Source organism: Acanthaster planci, linkage group LG10, assembly GCF_054643075.1.
Source record: "Acanthaster planci isolate LZ-2023a linkage group LG10, COTS_SCS, whole genome shotgun sequence".
In the NCBI taxonomy this organism is placed as follows: Eukaryota; Metazoa; Echinodermata; class Asteroidea; order Valvatida; family Acanthasteridae; genus Acanthaster; species Acanthaster planci.
In genome coordinates, this window is record NC_141786.1 from 11,020,297 (window position 1) to 11,045,064 (window position 24,768).

Genomic DNA, 24,768 nt, shown 5'->3' on the forward strand with positions numbered 1-24,768 from the left:
TAGTTATCAATACTGTCTTCCTTTCTCACCTGTTCTATGTTTCTCCTGTTTATCCTCTGCAAGTCTCCACAGAAAGGAAGATTAACAAGATCATTTTTCCATTTTCGTGGTCAGGTAAAACAGAACTGGTTCGCCGAGCCACTGTCTGCCAGCCAACGGAACGCGGTGGCCTGGGTGTTACCAGCGTGAGGCTGAAATCGGACGCCATTTTCGTCAAAGGTCTGTGGTCCTTTGTTCGTGCTAACACCCCACCTTGGGTTTTTTCGCCGCTTGCTGGTGTTCTGTTTCCCTCCGTGACATTCTTCCACCTGTGTTTTCTTCACATCTTCGTCGTCATTCCTTTTCTGTTCCACCTTTCCATTCTACCTTGTGTTCTGTAATTCGTTTTTTACCTTATCTTTGTTCAATCAACTGGAACAGCCTTACGGTACACGATGTGAATAATCTTCTTGTTAATCAAATTCCAGCTATTCTGCCTTGCTCAGATGCTTTCTTTTCTGTTCTGCAGTTTAGTAAAAAAAACCCACCTCGACCACTCTCTGCGAGATTTCAATTGGCGAATTCCATGGAAGGCTGTCAAAACAGCTCAGCGATTGTCCTCGTGGGGTATCGGCCGTGGCAAATGTCCAAGACTCAATTGCAGCTGCACTGAATGACTTCTTCACTTGCTATGAACCTGTTCTTTTGTTTCTGGACTTGGCTACCTATGTAGGAGTTCCCGTTTCCGGTCCCACTTTCACTATTTCCCCTTCACTCATTTTCATTACAGATGGTCTTAACCTTATGAATATCAATGACAGATTTATTTGGTTTGTTATTTCGACATTAAAATGGCATATTCTCGTAAATGTCGTTGTCAACCTATGTACGACGGTACAAATGTTGACCCGGTTTCTGTTTTACGTATTTCGAAGCGTTTTTTAAAACCGCGTGTTGAGGCGAATTTTTGCAGACTAGATAGAGATCTGTTTTTTAAATGATGGAGTAGGTCGGGCAGTGTCATTTTTGTCCACAACTACCGTTTATTTTATTTGTAGTGGCTTTCTATTTTTGAGGCGTTTTGCCCCTTTGCCGTAGTTTTTGGTGCTAAGTCAGTCTGGGTCAAAATTGTTTGCCTTTTTCCCAAGGGTTAAGGATTTAGGGGCCTGTCCTCTGGAAAGGTCGAAACATCACCGATGCTGTAGGGTCCTTTAGGGAATCCCTGCAGCGGGACAGGTCTAGCCCCATACTGTGGTTTGGGGGACAGACTTAGTGCTTTTCTTTGCTACTTTTTTGGTCTTAGTATATGTGACTCGTTTTTCTCTGTAGATTTTCATTTAGAACGCTTTGCTGTCTTTTAATTCAATTTTTTGGCTCTTGTTGTTTGTGGGATATTAAATAGTTCTCTGTCGTTTTTGTGACTGGTTTTAGTATAGGTTCCGTGGTCAGGCAGGGGGAGTCGTACTCTCACAAAAACTGTGGTCTGGCGTGGCCAGCCTGCCTGGGGACTTCTTGTCCCAAAATAAAAAAAAAGGTGTTGTCACTGACTTCACCACCCGTCCTATTTGGGGTTCAGGACTGAATTAATACGTCCCCACGCAGATCATCAGGTGTCATGCCCCTTTTTTAATTAACCAAGAAGTAGAATGCAGGCACAAGTATTAACATTTGACATTTCGATAATGTCCGTTATGAAAAAAGCGATTGTTGATGACGTCATCACTAAATGAGCTCAGTATTTGCCTAAAGCACTTCCTCGTCAAGATATAAGCAGGGTTTCAACCCAGCACCAACACCGATATACTAACTCCGTTGGAAAAAAAATAAATGGCTTTTACCACTTTTAAAAAATATGCCCACTTCCTGTTTGTACCGGAAGTAAGGGTCACCTTATTTGACCTACACGAGAATTCAAGACCACAGTTTGTCCTGGCACTTACTGCCACAGTTGATTTTTATGTGAATTTTAACGGAATATTAAAATATTCAAAATTTAATAATAAATCACTTGATTGCGTCATCATGACGTAGTAATTTTAGTATCATCTTTGCCCCAAAGTCTTTCCTTGGTGGAGCTTTCATGACGATCGCAAATAGCTGAGTAAGCAAATTGATGCCTCAAAAACGTGTACAAAGTCAATGGGCTGAAATAAATATTGAAAATCAATAATAAATTACTTGATGCCGTCATTGTCCTAGGACCATCTAGGCATAAGGGTTGTTCACTGACATAGGTTTGAAGAACATTCGAACTTGTTAAGGGACAAAAGTCGTGGGCAGAAAAACATGCTTAAAACAAATGGCATTTGGGTCGGAAGACCATTTTCTGTAAACTTTCACTTTGTCCACGATCAAATATCGCAAAATTACCAAAATCCTGGCTCAAAAAGGTGTACAAGGTCAATGGGCCATAAACTCGTTTGAAGAAACACTGCTTCTTTAAGTACATGTCACGTGATTTTCCCTTAACCTGAACAATTTTGCGAAATATTAATTCATATCAGGACTCTTAGGCATATTTTAAGTCAAATAACACAGCGTAAAGTACCCGATTTCTCTTTCGTTCTTTTAGTAATCTCAAGCTGACGTAAAAGACTAATCGTTCACTTGTGTTAATTAAAAAAATGTGTACAAAACATATGGGGAAAAATAAAAGTTTAAAAATCAATATAAAATAAGGTGATAATGTCATCATGACGTCAGTCCTTTCCAATAAATCTTGCATCAGGGTCTTTGTTTGTTATCACTTTGGGAACGATCAAACATTGCAAAATTACCAAAATTCTGGCTCGAAAACGTGTACAAAGTCAACGGACTAGAAACACGTATGCAGGAAAACTGCTCCTTTAATTTTAATCTGAGTCTTGGGTATAGTTGCACTCGACCGGAAGGGAAAATTTAGTCTGATTTCTCCTTCGTTCTGGTTGTAATTCTCGGTTGAAGTTGAGGACTGCTCACACATGATCGACAAAAAACGAAGCTCAGGTAGTCTTAACGTTTTTGTGCAACAACGCCAGCTATGGTTCAATATAGGACATTCTGTTGAAAATCAGGACTTCTCTCATTAAGGTCGATAATTGCGCAGTAAAAAACCGCTTACAAAACCTATGGAAAAAACTGCAGCTTTAATCTCATGTCACATGACCCCAAATGATGTTACTTTGACGATTTTTCTTTAGAGCCTCTCTTCGGGAGGGACTTCAAGTGTACATTGGAGGAAATAATTCAGGTTGACCAAAGTCCCAAGGACGGGCTGACGAAAAACGTGTACAAACCTATGGGGGAAGATTAAATATCCAAAAATTAATTTAAAATAGGCGATGACGTCATCGTTGCGTCATAAATTTTGCAAAATTCTTTCATCAGGGTCTTTGTTGACTGTAACTTTGAAGTTGATCAAACCTCTAAAACCAACCCAAATGCTGGCTTGTGTACAAAGTCAATGGGCTAAATTAAATATTGAAAAATCAATACCAAATCACATGATGACGTCCTCATGATGTTATTTACTTAAAATAATTCTTGTATCAGGGTATTTGTTGGCTGTTACTTTGATACGATCAAACATCGTAAAGGTTTCAAAATTGTGCCTTGAAAACGTGTACAAAGTCAATAGGAAAAATTAAATATTTTAAAATTCAAAAAGAAATTGCATGATGACGCCATCGTCAAAAAATTTCTTCTAGGACCATCCTTTGATGATTGTCCAAAGACCTGCCAAGTTTGAAGTCAATCAAAAATTGCAAAAGAGTAGAAGTCCTGCTCAGAACGAAAACCCATGTTATCGAATGGGATTTGATGTGAAAGAAGAAATAAAAAAAGACAAAAAAAAATTAACAAAAACAACAGCTGTTTCGGCCGGTGCCCGAAACAGCTAAAAAGAAACAAAAATAATAAACACAATAGCTATTTCGGCCAATACCCGAAACAGCTAAAAACAAGAGGGACTGCGTCTGTCTCATGGATGTTGAACATTGAATGATTTACATTAGTACATGCAGGGGTCCCCTGTCTTTGCTCCATGACTGCAGTCATCAAACTGGCCATCTTTCGTGTGTCAATATCCAACAGCAGGCCTTCTTAATTAAATTACCTTGTTACTTTCTTTGCTTAGTTGTCCAACAGCTTCCTTTCTGATATGCACCACAGAGTGACGTTGCATTCCAATCCCTAAAACTAACATCGTAGAGAACAGATTTATCTCTTGTCACTTCAGCAGCAGTGTGAAAGATACATATAACGCAAATCAAATAATTTCCTGGCGGTTGCAGTATTTCTGATAATCTTGTTTGGAGCACTTTGATTAAAACCGTATTCTTGTTTGTATTAATTACAATCTGCATCATCGCAAAAAGGAAAACATTTATTACAGGTACATGTGTTGATGCATGGAAAAACTAACTTCACAACTTGAACACAAATACAAATCACTGGCATAGAGCAACCTTCGGTTTTCGCTGAATGGGTACGTTGGGACGTTAAAGTAGGGGACCGGGCAAGTGGGTACTAATGAGGGAACCATTTATGATGGCGGTGCATGGATGCCCCCACACCCACACAAGTGTGTATAATGGGGAGCCCCTATTGTTCCTCCTTTGTTTGTACTACAACTTTTTTAGAAGACAAACCATATCTTTTGTACACAGTTGTCAATCTGGGATGCTCTATGAATCGGGGACTTACTAGGTTTCCCAATGGAATGCAAAAATAAACTCACAAACTTTGCTTCATGACTGCAGAAATCCAAACTGGCAATCTGTATGTCAGTGCAACAGTAAGCCTTTTTACCATTTCGTTTTAATTTCCTTGCTTCACTGTACAGCACCTTCCTTTATCATGGGTAGCCGTGCATCTGATCTACATGTAACTGCAGTGATGCTGAATTCCAAACATGCAGAACTATTATCTGTAGCTTTCACTTAAACAAAGCATGAAGGATGTCTATACACAAGAAACAAATTAGGAAATTGAAATATTCAGCTGATATCAACACATAGATAATCAAACACAGTGAGCTGGTAATAACATGGTTTTGTCTTGGGGAATAACAAGAAATACACACATTGGGTATTTTGAAAAAATGAAGGAAACACACTGTCTTCATGTTTTAGGGCATTTTTTCTGAAGTGTATCATATTAAACCTGCCAACTTCTTTCCGTTTTGAAGATCTGCAGAGACTTCAAATGACAAGGGGACCGATTGAAAATATCAGGATTTTTTTTCACTGATAACTTTGCACTGTTCTTCCGAAACCAGTTTGAACTATTTCTGCCATTGTCTTCCAAATAAATTATTGCAGTTACATCTACATATACAAGTAAATCTCACTTCCTGTCGGTTGCAGTCTTGCTACGTGTATTTTGAAGAAGCTGTTCCCAGCCTTCTCAGGATCCGTCCTGCTTCAACTGCACTTCCATATAAACGACACCAGGGACACGTGTGAAGACCGCCCTCATGTCTGTGCTGATGAACATCTGTTTCATTGCAAAAGGAAACATTTAAATATTACAGGTGCACCAGCTTCTGAGTTGATGCATGGGAAAACTTGTGTCAGAACCTGAAAAAGAATACGGCGCACATGTGCACATGTATGCATTCATTGGTATAGCAACACTAAATAGGGAGTACGTGGGGACCTGAATGTTAAAGTGGGGGACCTGGCATGATAGAACATGGATGCCCCCCCCACACACACAAACTGATTCATGACTGGCAATCTGTCTGTATGTCAATGCAACATTGGGCCTTTTCACCATCACCTGTTAATTCCCGTGCTTTATTGCATGTAGCTTCCTTTATCGTTGGTACTTGTGCCTCTGATATTTATATGTAACTGCATTTACGTTGAATTTCAATGTTCAGAAATAACATGGAGAACAGATTTATCTCCATTTTCCAGCTTTCATTCCAGCAGTAGTATGAAGGATACCTATACACACAAAGCAAATAAGGAAATTCAATTATTCTGTATAAACAGCTTATAAAAAAATTATAGGTCTGCATTCAAATTTCATACATGTTTGGATATTTACCATGAACCCGTAATGACATGGGTTTGTCCTTGGAGGATTAGATATGTTTGTCCTTGGGGGTAGATATGAAACACGGAATGCATCGTGAGTGTCTTGAGGGACTTTAGTCAGTTCCATGCCTATCTTCAGCACCCCTGTAAAACGTCTGAAAATGTACAAGTAGGGCCTCTGTATTGTTCTCCATTCGGATTAGATTTGCCTTTGAATAAAATACATCTTACTAAAACCGTTGAATAATGTACTCAGGAGGGGGTTAATGAATATTTAGAAGATGCTGTCAGGATTGTGCTGAACACGTATGACGTACATAATCATTGTTAATCACCTTGACATGATCGGGGTGACCATATCTTAATGTTAAAAACTGGCCCTTCTTAGAGTTCAAGTTTTGCCGGTGCAAATTCAGAGCTTATTTGGGTGCAGCCAAAAACTTGCAATGGAGAATGTTTCGCCTACCGGTTCCAGCACTTCATGCAAGGCCAGCCTCCAAGCCCAGCTCCCCTTCTGCGCTGCACGTACGTCTGCTCTGTTGGGCTCGGCATGCATGACATGGCTCGTTAATACGGAAGCCCATTAAGGCCACAATGCGTTTCTCTTTCGTTGTTGGCTGTAACTCGCGGCCGCCACTGACTTAACTCGCGGCAGCGACTTAGTTAACTCGCGGCAGCGACTTACTTAACTGGCGTAGTATGTTGTACTGTTTGTAACATGGAAAGCAAGTATAGTAGCTTCCAAGATTCACACCGAAAATGAACCGATATTTTTAAGATGTGGAGAAGCTGTTGGTATGTAACATGTGATGAAAATTTATTAACCTTCCCCTGTTCTGATGGAAACGATTTATGGTTGGTTTAAATAGAGCATTGTGGCGTTCTGGAAAACTTTATTTCTTTATTATAAAATATCCACGTACGTTGACATCACTCTCAAGAATCATAAGACGCAACTTATTTTAATCCTAAAAGAAACACTGCTTCACACCAAATTGCATATACACATGTTATATGTGAATGCATCTTTCCACCGTTTAATTTTCCATGCAATATAAGGAGGGTTTCATGTCAATTTTGGCAGTCTTATATAGAGCAGTGTACATGTACATAATTGAGCACATTTAACCACGTCTGAAGCAAATTTGCCTTTTAATGCATGATTACTGCCAAGCCAACATTCTGCAACAGTGCATTGGGAATGTGCATGTACGTTGGTGTTACGCCCACTCATAGCAATGGTCAAATATATATTTTGGTCAAACCCAACTATACAGTAAGGCTCGGCCAAAGATGACTGGCTTACAGAAGCTTGTGATTGTCCCAATAGTTGTTACCATCACATAGGGCCATCAAAAATTAAAAACGCTGTACACTTTTATAAACGTTATATACATTTTCCTTCTTTTTGAAGGGATAACTTTGTATTAAACCCGCGTGTTACGGACATCCTTACAAAGCAGATTGATTTATACGCACGATTAAACAAATGCATAAGTGCACGCCGTTGTTAAATTTTGATGTGAAGTTTTTTCTAACTGATTTTTTTCACAGGTGTGAAATCCAGACGAAACATGGAGGGCGACAAATACATCCAGCTCTACTTCCAGCTAGGGCTTCAAAACAAGGAAATACTTCAGGCTTTGGCACTAAACCATTACATCGTTGTCAGCATGCGGGCTCTTAAGCGCACCCTACGTAGGCTTGGCCTTTTTCGACGGAAAAACAAATCTGACGTTGTAGATGTTGCCAATTTTATACTGGACAATATCAGGAACAGCAGTGGGCACGGATACAGGTTGATGCACCAGAGGTGTATGCAGCTAATTGGCTTTGTAGTCTCCCGCGAAACTGCCCTTGGACTTATGCAAATTCGGGGCTCTGAGGGTTTCTGCTGCGCAGACGCCGACGACTGAGAAGACATGCCTATTTTGCAAGAGGACTCAATGTCATCTGGCATATCGATTCTTATGATAAACTGGAGCGTTTTGGCCTATGTATACATGGCTGTATTGACAGTTTCTCGAGATTTGTTGTTTGGTTAAACGTTTACAAAACCAGCAACGATCCACGCGTTATCGGCGGATACTATGTGGAGGAAGTAGTCGCCCGAATGGGACACCCAAAACTTCTTAGGGGTGACTTTGGAACCAAGCAACACCTTCATATGTGGCACGAGTCAACACAAGCAGCGGATAGAATATTGGTGGAGCTTTTTGCGGGAGTCCTTCACCCAGTACTGGATGGATTTCTTTGGGCTGCTGAAGGACGAGGGGGCCTTCACTGGCGACTTCGTAGACATAATTGTGTTACAATTCTGTTTCATGAAGTTAATACAGGTAGGAACACACACTGCATATTAAAGTACATGAACGTTGTTTGCCGACCGTTGGTTGGGATGCTTCGTGTTGCAATAATTGGGTACCCAATGCCCTTGTTATTTTATAAAAATAAAAGAATATTGAATGTTTACATTTTTCGGGAAGAGCTAGTTGAGTGGAACTACCATAGAATCAGAAATTCGGAAAGAGTGAATATCGTCAGTGGAAGACCGATGTATTTGTACATGATGCCAGAGTTACAGGGTCGCACTAATCACCTCGTTGGTGTGAATCCTAGACAGCTGCAGCCATGTCTGGATGAACGCATCTTCAAAGACTATCCCTGCGACCAAGATGTCTTTCAGCTTTGCCTCAGATACATGGCGGATAACGGAATAAGGGAGCCCCGGGATCATCGGCAGGCACTTAACCTTTACCTTAGACTGCGCAGGTGGATTAATAGAGCTATCAGATTGGACATGAAGGACGTGACACGCACAAAATTAAGACCGAGAGACCTAATAAGGAATTATTGTGAAAGTGAGTCTCCCAGAATTGAATCCATCCACAAATAACAGAAAGCACAAACACGTGTTCTTTGCTGAATCTTTAATAGGCCTCGCTAGCTGTACATGTCAAAGTTATGCTCAAAGTATAATAATGCACTAATCATGTATTTAATTGACTCTATGTACTACTATGTTGCAAATGTGTTTGTCCAGAAGAAACCCTTTGGGTCTTTGGGTTTTTTTTATTATTTTTGTTGTTGTTGTTGTTGTTGTTTTGTTTTTTTTTTCTTTTATTCCTCATGTGTGACATTCGACCAATCTCGTGGAAGTGCTCACATGACACAAGGCCTGGAGAAAGTAAGCAGTGTTTGTAATCCGAAAATGAACCTTTTGCTGAACAAAAAAAAATCTTAATAAACCTTTTGTCACAGCAGCTTTTTGATTCATTTTTGTTTTTGCCCTCGTGATTACTGACAGTGTTTGGTAACTTTCAAATGAAACTGCAGTTTTTGGAACAACTAACAAACATGTAGGAGAAATTTAAAGAGTAACAATGAATTAAATGATCGTTGATTGTACATTTGTATAATTTTAAGCTTTTAATATACAAGAAAATTTAAACCGGATTCACACCAGATTAGATTTTCGATTTAACTGGTAAATCACTGCGTGCATATCAATACAATTGCTTGAACTAAATTATATAGAGATATGAAACATGTACTAACATTTAGTATGAAATTAAGTACATTGAACACAATTTAGATTTAACCGGTAAATGTTATTAATTACTACCTATGGTACATGTATACAGTTTCCAACTAAGACACGATGAAAGAACAAGATATTGTTTCTAACTCCGTGGACAAACAAACAAACAAACAAGGCAAATTACCCTGAACACACAATACCAAACTATTACCTGGTATTACAATTTTCCTGTAGGTCAACAACTCTGTGCAGTATGTGTGAGCTGATGGGCAATGGCCTAATCTACACGATGTCCGTTCGCCAATATCGGTTTCTTAGAAGAGTACAAAACTCTGACCTTACCGACAAGTAGGGATCTTTGCTAAAGCTGACTGGCAGTTCCAATATTGCCCCACATGTGTGAGATGTTAGAGAGCGAACAATGCAAGACCAGTCTGATTTGACAAAAGACACCGTTTATATCGACTTCATTACCATCATATCTGAGCCAGTGCAGCATCGAAGGAAGAGAGCCAGTAGCTCTGGATCAAACTCTCGAATGAGTCTCTAGAGATGATTGCTCAAGGTATTGCCATTTGCGTCCATGTTCTCCGGAAAGGTCAGCACCTTGAGAACCTTTTTTGATGTTGGTTGCAGATCACTGTAGATACGTGACAGCGTATGAGCATCCATGTGCTTCTGCACAAGCTCCTGTTTGTTAATCTCTCTTACAATTAGGTCCATGTTTTGTTTTTTGGACCACAGTTTTAGTTTCCTAACGATCAAGGACGTCCAACAGGTCATCCTGATCCACAGATTCCCAATCTTGCAGTGTTGCCTCAATTACACCTCGATCCATTTCAGCCACAGCTAAGCATACACAGTTTTGCTTATGAATTTGCATCAGCAGACAGCTAAGTGAAAAAAATATAAAATACAGCAAAAGCATACAATAAGTTGGCGATTGAGTCCGAGTGAGAATTAAAAAAACGGTCGTTGTGAACCATGTACCTAATGATAATTCTCATTTCATATACATGTATTTTTGTCGTCATTCATACATTTTTGATAAATTCAAACTAAAAAGACAAAATCAAAATCAGGTCCAACGAATCGGCCTATTGAACTAGTAGTTTTTGTGGAGGTACATTTTACTATAGCCATACTCACCGTAAGGCGTTGTCGGTTCTGGCAAAGATCTATTAGAAAATGCATATAGTTAAATACATTCATAAATGACCAGCAAACATTATTTGATCTTTAATCTAGCGCCATGCTCTCAGCTTGTAGACACTTGGGAAATTAATCCGATTACAACAAAGTCATCACAGTGACACGGAGCATAAATAAGTCGCGGCTGCGAGTTAAGTGAGTCGCGGCCGCAAGTGACTGGCAACAACGAAAGAGAAACACACCGCAGTGAAAGAGAAACGCACCGCCGTGAAGGAGAAAGACACGTGGCCCTAACGGGCTTCCGTACGTTAAACCCATGTTCACTAGTGATCATGCCCATTCGGTGTCAACTTCTTATGCAATTTCTTGCACCGGTTCGTGAGTTTGGTTTCAGTTCAGCTTTCGTGGGATTACTTTGGAATCCTCTGATCAAGCAAAGTCCATTAATTTAAGAATCCAGCTGTTGCAATTTCAGGTCCGGGAGGTCCCAAGAGCATGAAGAGGTCCTAAGAATACACATGGGCCCGTGGAAAACATCGTCCCGATCGAATCCATGTGTAGACGTGAGGTACCACGCGAATGGTCGATACATGTATGAACGATTGGTGTTGAGTACTGCTTTAAACAATTGGTTGAGGCCTGATAACACAAAATCTCAGAGTTCATTTCTCTCGATATTTTGCACGATTTCTTCGCAACCTTCCCTCCAAATTATGCAATAAGACTGCACGACAACGCTTACGTCGACCGATCGAGCAGATCAGCTGTTAGCGTAAAGGGCATGCGCATGCAAACGCTTAGGCAGCACTTGTATGTATAAAGTCAATTGGTTTCAAAACGTGTACAAAGTCAATGGGGCTGAAATAAAAATTGAAAAGTCAATAACAAATCAATTAATGACGTCATCATGACGTCATTATTTCAGTATTATCTTTGTGTCGAGTTCCTTCCTTGGTATGACTTTGATAACCATCGAAGGTAACCAAAATGACGCCTCAAAAACGTGTACAAAGTAAATGGACTGAAATAAATATTGAAAAATCAATAATAAATCACTTGTTCTAGGACCATCTATGCATAACGGTTGTTCATTGACATAAGTTTGATGAAGATCTAAGGATGCTAAGAGACCAAAGTCGTGGGTAGAAAAAAACGTGCACAAAACAAATGGAGTTTTTGTCAGAAGAGGAAGAAGAAGGAAGGAAAAAAATGGACAAAAAGCTAAGAATGCCTTTTCCTCAACTTGCAGAAAAGCCCAAAAAATTGACAAAATGAACCTTTTCCGCAACTTACGGAAAAGCAAAAAACCCTGACAAAAAGAATGCCTTTTCTGCAACTTGTGGAAAAGCCAAAAACGAACAAAAGAAATGGATTTTTTGCAAAATACGAAAAAGCCCCCCCAAAAAAACAACAGAACAAAAACAATGCCTTTTTTTGCAAGTTGCAAAAAGCTCGCCAAAAACAGAACAAAAAGGATGCCTTTTCGCAAAATTGATATTGAAATGGAAATGATATTCTTTTCGTGAGTTTAACCTGCTGTTAACCCTACCCTGATATTAAGACCACCCGTGTTCATTACGCGTCGGTCTGGTCTGAGCCAATAAATTGAGTTGCCAGGTGGGTATTAATATCAGGTTAAAAATACGAAAAGAATATCATTTCTATTCCCCTAGATTGGATGCCAGTTGTTATGGGTCGCTTCCTAGCGGCTGTGGCCAAACATATTTGCTCTCCTTGTAATGTCAATACAAGGAGAGTGTATAATCGCGAGCGTCTCGTCGATCCTAAAAGACTATCGCCCTGGATGTTTAGAGAAAACAAAGGATTTCGTAGCATTTGCACTACAACCGCTGATACAATCTCTGGACATCATCGTTTGACCGATGAATGGGCACGAGAGGATTAAATGAACCTATAAAGAAACTTCTGAAGTTTTGTAACCTAGTATTATGACAAATTAAAAACATAGAAAAACGTGAACATTTCCTTAGTAGCCTGTAAACATTAACTAAGATTAAAATGAACTTGCGCCACATAATGTCAATGAGGCCAACGAGAATCTCTTAAATTCTGTATGACAAAAAAATTCCATAGTGTGAGCTCCGAAGTCGTATCAATAAGTCAAAAGCACCTTGGATAACGGGAGGAATCTATAACTCAATCAGAGAGAAAAAAATCTGTATAAAATATCTTGAGAATCCTACAGTTCATAAGAAATCAGCCTACATAAAGCTTAAAAAGAAATTAACATGTCTTATAAGAATGGGCAAAAAAAATTACTTAAACAATTTAATAAAGAGAAACAAGATGTTCAATGAACATGCATGGGAGCTCGGTAAAACAAACGTTAAACACAATCCTTCCTTTTGTACGCCGAGAAGCATGTTCTATTTGGTATTTTCGACTGATCAGTATTCGATTATGGTCTTAGGGGATCAGGAATGACAATAGGAAAGGGTCGACAGATTTTGCGCGTTGTGATTGGTAAACTCCTGGAGGCGCCCTGTTGTGAATTGCTCGTAATTAAACTCGTTGAAAAAATTAGATTGAGATAAGTCAGAAGGAAATAGTGTGTTCGTAAGTGTTATGGAAGTGTTATGGAGAGCAAATATGTTTGGCCACACCCGCTAGGAAGCGACCCATAACAACTGGCATCCAATCTAGGGGAATAGAAATGATATTCTTTTCGTGGTTTTAACCTGATATTAACACCCACCTGACAACTCAATTTATTGGCTCAGACCAGACCGACGCGTAATGAACACGGGTGGCCTTGAGTGCTGGTGGGCTATACTACAGGGAACACGTGCCTCATTTGATACTGGGAGGGGTTGGTTAACGTTGACATTGTTGTAGCTTCAACGGTCTTTTTCATCGGTCTTTCGTCATCGGACTTTTGTCGCCGCTCTTTTTTCATCGCTCTTTTTTATCGCTCTTTCTTCATCGACCAAGAGAGGTCGATCGGTCGATGTAAGGGAACGATTGATCGATGTACGAGAAAGATCAATCAATGTAACTGGAATGATTGATTGATGTAGAAGAACGATCGATCGATGTAGGGGAATGATCGATCGATATTGAAGATTGATCGATTTGTTGCCTCCAAGTTTTTGACTCTTGGGCGTTACAGAGAAAGCGTATCGCAGCTACTTTGTACAGGTCATTACGCAGGGTCAGTACAAAAAAGGCTATTTCGAGGTCAGTCCCACAAAAATAAATTGGTGGGAAATGAGAATCATATAATGTAAAAGCGGTGACCTTGTTTGCAATACAAGTTATTGTGAATACACTGATCCTCTATTTGTCAACCTCTAACTCTAATACGATTTCTCGACCCGTGTCAATACTGAAACGATGCACTAATTCGCCATTATTTAGTGTACATGTTTACATTTATCTTAGATTATTCCTTTAAAATACAAGTGTTTCACGACAAATCTCTGTGTATTCAAAGAGAACGAATACAGATTATTATAAGGCCTTGTGTAATACGGTGACCTTCTGAAATAGTGTGAAAGGCGCAACTAAAAGATGGTTTACCTTGTCTACAGTCGTAAAAAAGATAAATTGTTTGACCATTGTAATATTTTCTGATAAAACAATTATCTACCTGCTGCCTTCATGTTCTTGTCATGGTGGTATTTTCTCCTTATTCGTCACTTGCGATTACTAGTTTCACCGCATCATTCCACTTTTGAATTATCTTGTCCTGATGTTTAATATATTTAGACCCATTCCTGCTTATTCTTGTTGTTGTCAGATTACTTTTTGTTTTATTTTGAAAAAAAGTGGAATAGCTAGGAGTCTAGTGCCGATCCATATGTGCAAGTTTCGCATAATAGCCAGCCAACCTAATTAGCATATTGCAACGCAGTACAAGACATGAAAGATTGAGAATGTTTTTCATTGTTAACTTAATGAGTTATTTTTTTAGCTGACAATTGCCTAAAACATGAGAATATAAGTTAAAGGGATCATGGATGAATTGAAACGAAAGTATCTGAAAAAAAAAGGACTTGATAGTTCGTACCTTCAAAAATGAGATATTGTATGATTCATAGAACATTCCATTTTCCCTGGGCTTAGCGTCGAGATAATGGAATATCCTCCTTCGATTGCCTCGGTACGGTATATAGGCTTGTTTTACTGCACCACACGAAGCAGTCGCTATTTCCATACTAGCTACCATTGCATAAAGTGATATCGGCATGTTTGTGTAGGGGAATAGCTTTTTTTGTGTGTAGAAATATACATATGTGCATATGGCGGCGCTCACCTGCCCGGGCAAGGTCTACAAATAACTGTGTACATGTATTTGGACAGGCTGCCAGGGGTCACAGGGTCATTACAAGCTGTGAAGTGGACGAAAAAACAAATTGTGGGACTTTGGGCTGGTGAAAAGGAAGAGCGCGGGAGATTGGAGGTGGATGAAGGGAATAAAACGAAGGAAGACGGTGGAAGGCCAAAAAAGCTGTTGCGTGAACCCAATTATTTCCCTCACCGGAACTATTGCTGAAGTAGCGATCATAGCTAGCTTTTTGCCTCAAATGGTAACACGGATGGGGTGCTGGATATTTGAGAATCGGCTGCATGCGAACTGATTGTTGGCGAGTAACAGACGAAAACAGCAAGTGGTACTAAGTTTGCTACGGGACTAAATTGCAGATGGTGTTGTAGGCCTATTAGCTGTTAGGAAAGAGCTTGAACCTGCATGCCGATAGTCACCGGAGGGTGGACATACCGACCGAGCGACTGAAGGTTTGGGGACCTGTGGGTGCCGGGCGGAACGTATCGAGGAGTGGGAGAACGGACAGGGCTTGTTGCGGGACGTGGTGTTAACCTTTTCGGGAAACCGACGTCACGAGAGTTCACCGGACTGGCGATACTGGCCCGGCTGACTGGAGCGGCGGGGACCGGCGTCGGAGAACGCTAGTGGGACGTCGCGAAGGAACGACGGCTTGAACTGAACTTTCAAAGGATAGTGACTTCCCTTCATGCATGTGTGTCCTGATGGGTGTAACTTTGACTGAATAGACACAGGTAGCATTGCTTCAGTGTTTATCATCTGGTTTGTTCATGAACCGATCCTTTGTACTTTGGCACTGGTTTCGTATTATATTGTCGCTGATTCAATGTGTAAGCCTAAAAACAATTATAAAGTAGTGGGTCTGTGCCTAGGCTTATACTGCGCTTAGGGTGTTTCCTTAATACATGTATATTTGAAACTTTCGATGACAATGGCTGAGGCAGACCTAATTGCAAGATTGGTGTCGGGGCTTACAGACGCTCTTCAGGGGGCCAAGCCAAAAACCATCCCCCAGCGTCCTATCAAACTCTCGAAATTCTATGGAAAACCTGTCAAAGTCGGGGATTTAGCAATAGATAATTGGCTAGATGATGTTGGTGCATATTTGCAACAATGCAAAGTCCCTGTAGAAGAGCAAGCCAAAGTGATAATTGGCTATTTGGCTGGGAGAGCCCGTCAGGAAATTAAGTGCCACCCGGAGAGTGTCCGCAATGACATCTAAGCTCTAAAGAAATTGCTGCGACACCATTTGGGGAGGTACAAACCGTTCAAGGGTTACAAAAGGCTCTGTTCGAGCGCCATCAGCAGGAGGAAGAGTCCCTTATGGACTTCTCCAGGGCACTAATTCGGCTGCATGACAAAATTTTAGAAGTGGCGTCAGAAGACGAAAAGGGGTCTTTTCTTGCTCTGAGGGACAGAGTACTCATTGGGCAATTCGTTCCGGGGGCTCGAAACCAGACAGTGCGCCTGGAACTGCGGCGCTTAGAGCTGGAGAAACCGAACCAAAAATTCGGTGAAATTCGCGATGCCGCTAGGGAACTTTTCCGAGATTTAGAAAAGACACAGAAACCCATGCGCAGTCAGGTAAACCCAGTTGTAGCCGAACATTGCGTCAGTACACAAGAAAAATGCCTGAGCCTGAACCCTGTCGATCACATTGAAAGTCATGATCAAAATGCAAGCGCAGAGACTAGTGCAGTAGGTGGCGCAACGCTGCAGAATGTGCTCCAGCAACAGCAGGAGTTACTGAAATGTATGAAACAACAGCAAGAGCAGATTGGAAAACAACAAGAACAAATCACGACCTTGCCACAGCGCGTACTAGAAAAGGATAATTCTAGAAGTGGTTGGGACAGTGCTACTCAGCCCAGTCCTACGCCTAACGGTTGGCCCCAGTTTCATTGCTATTACTGCCGACGGCCAGGGCACATTTGTGCCGACTGCAAACTGCCAATGGCTCGGGAAAGGGAAAACCAATCTCAAGTGGGTGATACTCAGCAAACCAATGGGCAGCCACAACCTATTTCTGAAGCAGGGGTAAACTAGAACTCTCCACAACTGTGGGCCAAGTTGTGGAGAGGGGACAACCAGAGGCCTCACCGAAAAGGGAATCTGTAGCGATAGGGCAGTCATCCAAGGCTTCGGCCGATAGTCTTTAGCCAGGTTAGTGGGGGAAAGCCCCAAGGCTTGTATCACACTGGCATGTGTCTCTACAAAGTGTTTGTTGGACACTGGGGCCGAGGCTTCGTTGATTAGCTCTTCGTTTTATAAGAGAAATCTTGAGGGCAAAAAAAAAACGGAGTTGATTCAATTGGGTACGATATGCATATGTCGAGTGCAGGCAGCGAGTCAATACCTATTAAGGGGTACATAGAGGTCCCCCTGTGTGTCTATAACCTTGAGGTTAATGCCCATCATCTTGTTGTAAAAGATCCCCTTGGTGGTGGGGCATTTAACTGGGGTCATTGTCCCGTATTGCTGGGATGTAATAATTTAGAGTTGTTGAGGGGTTTGGTTACACAACCTGGAAGTGAAGATGCCGAAGCGTGGGAAACAACATTACGTTGGTATCGCATGGCGCATGATGAAGGTCCTGCTAAGAGACCGCACGGTGTTAGACAAGCCTCTGTCCGTACGGGCAGAAGTCCAACAACCATCCTGCCAAATGAGGTTCGAAGCCTTATTTGCTACATACGCGCGCCACCGCATGGGTTTGAGGGTGAGACTGTAGTCGTTGAGGGATTGGATGGTGGTCAAGAACAAGAAACCTACGTTTTCGGTGATGGTTCGCAGTATACGTTCCCGCCGGGGCTGAAATTAGGTTCTTGTCTCTTGAACGGAGAGGATAAGGAGGATGTTGTTCGGTTGATACGGAAACACGACTCGGTTTTCTCTAAGGATCAGTTTGACGTAGGGTCATGCGATAAGGTGTTGCACCAAATTCGAACGACAGACGAGGTTCCTATAAGCCAGCCTTATCGGAGGATACCTCCTCACTGCCTGGGAGAGGTTCGGGACATGGTACAAAGGTTGCTAGATATGAGTATTATTCTTACGAGTAGCAGCCCTTATGCCAGTCCCATCGTGTTAGTGCGGAAAAAGGATGGATCCTGTCGTCTATGTGTGGATTACAGGAAGCTTAACGCGCGCACGGTGCGAGATTCCTTTCCCTTACCACGAACTGAGGAGTCATTGGAAGCATTGCGAGGGGCACGCTTCTTTTCATCCCTGGATTTGGCACACGGGTACCATCAAGTTTTGATGGATCCGAGTTCAGTGAGTAAGACGGCATTCCGGGTTCCGTTCGGGCTATTCGAGTTCACTCGAATGCCTTTCGGCTTGGCCAATGCGCCAAGCACATTCCAGAGGGTAATGGAAATGTGTGTTGGGGATCTGCACCTGACTCAGCTATTGGTATATCTGGATCATATACTAGTGTTTTCCCCCACCCTCAATGAACACCTTTCTAGATTAGACCTGGTTCTCACACGCATATCTGAATTTGGGATAAAGATCAAAAGTCAGAAATGCCAGCTGCTACAAAGTCAGGTACGATATCTGGGTCATATTGTAAGCGCTAAAGGTTTGTCTGTAGATGACGAGAAGATACAGCGGATAAAAAAAAAATGGCCTGTGCCAAAAACAGCGGAGCATTTACGATCTTTTTGGGGACTGGCTGGCTACTATCGCCGCTTCGTATCAGGGTTTGCGAAGATAACAGCGCCACTACATGCAATGCTACCGCCTGTTGTGAGCACCGCGGGCAAGGGAAGGGCTATGCGACATGTAGCGGCATATTTGTGGAACGCGGAGGCCCAGAAATCGTTTGACACTCTGAAGCAAGCCTTGCCAGGGGCACCCGTGTTGGCTTACCCAGATTTTTCATCTCCGTTCATTCTTGAGGTGGATGCGTCACTCAAGGGTTTAGGGGCATGCCTACTACAAGAAGGGGAGGATGGAGAGAAGCACCCTATTGCTTATGCTAGCAGGGGACTGAGAGGGGTGGAAGCCAAATGTCCAGATTATAGCTCCTTTAAATTGGAGTTATTAGCCATGAAGTGGGCGGTGGTTGACAAATTCCGGGACTATTTATTGGGTGTGTTGTTTACTGTTCAACGAATAACAATCCGTTAGCCCATATCAACACGGCTAGACTAGGTGCATGTGAGACGCGATGAGTGGCCCAGTTGGCCTCATTCGACTTTGAAGTAAAATTCCGGTCCAGCCGGAGTAATCGCTATGTCGATGCCCTTAGCCCCTACCCAGGGCATCTTTCCCCCGAAGAAAAGGGGGCGGTACGGCAGATCTCTCAAACGAGCACTATTCCATTGCGCACCGAGATAAACAGGGTCAGTCAAATGCGACTGGCTACGGAGGCACAGTCTAACGGTGGGCCCCCTGGGCTGTTTCCTTCGTTTTCAGCAGAACAATTAGCGGCATTGCAAAGGGAAGACCCAGACATCAGGGTCCTGTGGAAGCACTGGGAGCAAAATGCAGTTCCGGGTGAAGTTGAATCCAATGGTAAGCGCGGTACGCGAGACCTGAAGCTCTGGCAGTGGCCATGATATGTTGTCCGTGACGGTGTCTTGCATAGAAAGGTGAAAGACCAATTGCACGGAGAAGTTTTTCAGATCCTTTTGCCAAAGGTTCTCCAACCAAGAGCTGTTCAGGGTAGCCACGATGGATGGGGGTACCAAGGGGTAGATCGCACGTGCTCACTTCTTAGGAGGCGCGTGTACTGGCCACGTATGACCGCCACCGTGCGACACCACATTGCTCATTGCCAACGATGCATAACCGCTAAGGCGGCTCAGCCCCAACCGAGAACTCCAATGCGACATCTAATGGCTTTTCGACCGTTACAGGTACTTGCTATTGACTTTGTCGAGGTAGACAGAGGAAGTGGGGGATATGAAGATGTGTTGGTCCTTACTGACGTGTTCACGAAATTCTCGCAAGCGGTACCATGCAAAGATCAGCATGCTGTAACAGTGGCCCGTGTCCTACGCGATCATTGGTTCACGAAATTTGGCATCCCGTCGCGCTTGCACAGTGATCAAGGGCGGAATTTTGAAGGCAGCATGATCCAGGCGTTATGTACCTTGTATGGAATCAGAAAATCACGGACGACTCCTTACCATCCGGAGGGAAACGCCCAGACAGAGAGGTTTAATCGTACTCTATTTGGATTGATGAAGTCAATAGATGAGCGCAGCCGACACAAGTGGCCTGATATGTTGGTGCACCTCGTGTTCGTGTATAATACCACCCCTCACAGAACAACGGGGATTGCTTCGTACACGCTCATGTGCGGGCGAGAACCGCTCATCCCGTTATACCAGATTATTGGGCGTACAGATTCTACTTGGGATCAGGATTTCGTTAAGGTACAGTCAGAACTACTTGAACGTGCAGGGAATGTAGTTAGAGAGAAAACGGAGAGTCGTGCTGCGCGTAACAAAATTTTCATGATCTAAAAGGAAAATGTGTAAGTCGTTTAAGCTTGGAGCAAGAGTGCTGTTGAGAAAGTTAGATTGTAGGGGGAGGCACAAATTAAGCAACGCGTATCATGGCGAGACTTTCATTGTTACCTGGTTAAATCCTGAGGGAGACGTGTATCGCATCGGACCTTCTCAAGGGGACACGGAAAGAACCGTAAATCGGAAACTCCTTAGGCTACACCAATCTGAGTTATCGGATGGAAGTGTAGCTTCGGGTAGTAGCTCAGAGTCCTAGGAAAACTTCACACCAGGGCTAGATTTAGGACAGCTTGCTGATGCCAAAGATGGGAGAGATAGTACCGACAAAGTAGGGGAGCAACCGTACCAGTCCCCGCGGGTAATGTTGCCTCTCAGGAGATCCCAGCGGAACACCTAAGGTATCCATACCAATCCATATCATCTGCCTCGTTCTGTAAATAAGTAATAGTCTGGGTGGCTTACAAATAGCTAAGGTGTTTCCTGGTTGGAAAGACTTGGGAAATCCAGTTTTCAGTAGGGAGGCCCTTACCGTTTGGTTCCACCCAGGACACTTGCAAGTTTGTTGATATTGTTAATATTACCTTCGCTAGGTAACAAGGCTACGGATCAAGTCGTCAGGATTGGATACCTGGCAAGTCTTGGGGAATCCAGTTCCTAAGGAACACAATCTTGACGTCTGAAGAAATGTGTACATATACCATGCCAAACGAAGTGGTTGATAGCTACTCAGATTGTGTTTAGTTAATTAAGAGCTAGGTAGAAAACCTATCTTTCATACGTTGTACAAAGTGGCCTTCGTTTTGTTTGGGCATAACTTTGTGCGACGACTCGAAAACAAAAATCGATCTGTGCTTGAATTTGAATTCCACAACATTGTGGTGTCTGTTCACTGTTTTGGGGAAGGGGGCTTATCTCTTTCCCGGATCAAAGCGAATGGGAGTTTGTATTATGGCCACCTTCGGAGGATTAATCCAAGAGTATTGATATCTTGGGACAAATGATTTTTGCTCCCAACAGAACTGTGCAAGAGTCGTCCATCAAAAGTTGTGTCAGTTTGTTGAGCAGTTGGCAGGAAATTGTATTAAACCCGAAGCGGTTGTGTTCTTGCCAGTACTGCCTCGTACTGGGGGCATGCGACGCCATCAGGTTGACCTGGAAACATTCAATAGTTGGGCCACGGAGTTAAACCTATTGATTGAGGAGAGTACATTCGTAGAGGATGGCTGGTGTCTCTGGAACCATAGAGGGTTGAAACACCCGAGATACAATTTAGATGGTGTGCATATGAATCGATGCGGAGAGCACCAGTATAGGAGGACCCTTCGGCGACTTGTTGGATTTTCCAGGCTCACTTGCGGTAAACGGAATTTCACGTGAAATGTTTATAACAAAGCTAACTGTTCACTCGTTGAAAGAAAAAAAAAAGTAATGGAAATGTTGTACTTAAAGTTATTTGAGACGTTGTCGAATATCTATTTGGGTTGTACATACGTTCATAAGATTTTATGTTATAGGCCTTGAGATTGATCACCACTCCAGTGTTTCATAAAACTTAAGGCTTACATTCGCAAAGAAAGAAAGGCCAAAGTGTGCACCGCTACATGGTCGCTATATTTTCTCGCTTATTGCATTGTAATATCGATAAAAGAGCCTGTATTATGGATAAAATAAGTTCGATCTCCGGGTGAGAGATCGACAAAGTAGGGGAGCGTGTAGGGGAATTGCTTTTTGTTTGTGTACAAATATACATATGTGCATATGGCGGCGCTCACCTGTCCGGGCAAGGTCTAAAGATAACTGTGTACATGTATTTGGGCAGGCTGCCAGGGGTCACAGGGTCATTGCACGCAGTGAAGTGGACGAAGAAAAAGATTGTGGGACTTTGGGCGGGTGAAAAGGAAGAGCGCGGGAGATTGGTGGTGGATGAAGGGAATAAAACGAAGGAAGACGGTGGAAGGCTAAAAAAAGCTGTTGCGTGAACCCAATTATTTCCCTCACCGGAACTATTGCTGAAATAGTGATCATAGCTAGCTTTTTGCTACATTTGCATGATTGAATACATCACAGTGTCTTATGGACTTCTATCCAAGTTAACGACCAAACTAAAAAAGTTAGCCTTGGTAGTTTTGTATTGTAATTTGCATTGATCACTACTGCAAAGATGATGATCGTTTGTGGACTGTCTTACAAGAATAACACTTACAGTTTCTTCTTTTTTATTTGAAGGCTGAGCCAAGCTGCAGCAGTATGGACAAGTATGGTACTGCTGAAGAATGTAAGTACCTTCACTGTACTCCTATTCTTAGAAGTCAATTTCATCACCCGTTTGAAAGTGTGATGGTTGCTTGCAAAACCAGCCAGGTTAATAGAGTCCATTAAAAGAACTGCCCTGATCGCCATTTACCCTCATTCTGAAAAAAAAAATAATCAAAACAATTCAAAGCTTTTCAGGTGTTTCAGATCACACTAGCTAATGTCTTCACCCGGTAACTTTTATCTGAAGATGATTGATCCCAAAGTTGGCCTGAGGGCCAGCGATGTTTTCGCAAAAATAATGTTTCAAACTCTATTTCCGTATTGAGCAATTTGGACGACCCTCGTTTGCACAAGGCCAACAGACTTGCTCAAGCCTCCAGCCCCTTTTTCCCACGTTTTCCCACGAGAATTGCAGTTCCTTAAACCTGCTATATGCCGTTGTATTTCAGTCTGAGACTTTAGGGCGACGCGTACATTGTGATTTGTTCCGTGTTGGCAATGGCCGGGGGTCTCCTGCAGTAGGGATCCGTATTCCGTTTGAAATCTTTAAAGAGAGAAAATACAAATTCAATTACTTGCCAGAAATTTTCAAGCAAGTTCAAACTAACTCTTGCCGAAGCGTGTACAGAAAATGTTTCATTGGACGAGCACGCTATATTGGGAATACTTACATTTTGTGTCCAATCTTTGACACTCATGAAGAGTTCGAGATAGGCAACAGCAAAAACCTTTCGTTATTCAGACACTGATTAGAATATCGTCTATGCTCCTAACGCTTATGTTCTAGAGCTTTAAATGATCGCACATAAAGATTTGCTTCTGTTGTATATTGGAACTGAAAAGAAATTGTGTAGGCCTAAATCGTTTCTTAACACTTCGCATGATGCGGATGCAAAACACACTTATTGTGCAAAACAGCGCTTGTACATGCATGTGATTTTCGTTTGTGATCGCAGATCACTGATCTACGAAACAGGCTTTTAACTTCTTTCGTTTACATTTCAATGGTTCTGTGTTGCAGTTCGGGAGTTAATGAGGTGGAAGTACACGGCCGAGTCTCCCTACACGCTGGGCGAATACAAAGGAGTGCCACTTACGCCAGAGATGTGTGAAATTATGGACGAAATCAAGAGCTTCGAGGTCAGGCCCGACGACTGCTGGGTGTTGACTTACCCCAAAACAGGTGGGACACAAATAAGTCATCGCACTTTGAAATTATATACTTCACAATGATACTATATGGATACCAGACCACAGTAATTAATTGTAATTAATTCCGTATTAAGTGATGAAACCAAAACTTTCTTTCGAAGTCATGGACCACTGCACCCAGTTCGATTACCGACTGGTATTAATTAACGAGGTTTTTGCAGCAAATGCCATGGTCGTATAATAAGCAGTTAGCAATATATATTAATAGGCCCAGAAATGGGGGGCGTGGGAAATAGGGAATGGTGGGGAGATGACTCACCCGGCCATAAAAATTTGAAAAATTGGGTGGCCGAATGACACCAATATGACTCTGTTGTTGTTCGCCCTTTGTTGTCGACGATGGCCAGGTTTACTGGTTAGCTTGGGCTTTGCCGTTGATGGACCTGGAGATGGCTGGTTAAGCCAATCCGGGCAGAAAGTCCTGTGGGTGGGTGGTGCGCTGGGAGTGCTGGTAGCTCGGGCCTTGCGGGCTTCGCGTTTCTTGATTGCAATCTCAGTGCGGCGACCTTCCGCTGTTTGAGAGCCTCTGGAGATAAGGCCACGCCAAGCCGAGCGGTTCTTTGCCTGGGACTCCCATTGCTCAATGTCGATAAGGAAGTCTTTCAGGGACACTTTCAAGTGATTTTTAAATGGCTTCTTCTAACCACTAACAGCGCGTTTTCCAGTGCATAGTTCCCCCTTAGAGCAGCTGGTTCGGGATACAAATTTCTGGCATCCGAGAGACATGGCCCACCCAGCAGATTTTCGCTTTGCGCATGAAGGTGGTGATGGTCGGTAGTCCCGCTCTAGTCAGGACCTCTGTGTCTGGGATTTTGTCTT

The 24,768-nt window shown here is 42.4% G+C and overlaps 1 protein-coding gene across 1 annotated transcript in view; it reads left to right on the forward strand.

Moving 5' to 3' along the window:
- The first annotated feature begins 14,870 nt into the window (after positions 1-14,870).
- Positions 14,871-24,768, forward strand: part of LOC110983886 (sulfotransferase 1C2-like) — a 38,304-nt gene continuing 28,406 nt past the window's right edge. Inside the window, exons 1-3 of the mRNA XM_087142752.1 lie at positions 14,871-15,735; positions 22,708-22,756; positions 23,759-23,920. Coding sequence (XP_086998878.1) covers positions 22,729-22,756; positions 23,759-23,920 — 190 coding nt within the window. The 5' untranslated portion in view covers positions 14,871-15,735; positions 22,708-22,728. The remainder of the gene's footprint in view (positions 15,736-22,707; positions 22,757-23,758; positions 23,921-24,768) is intronic.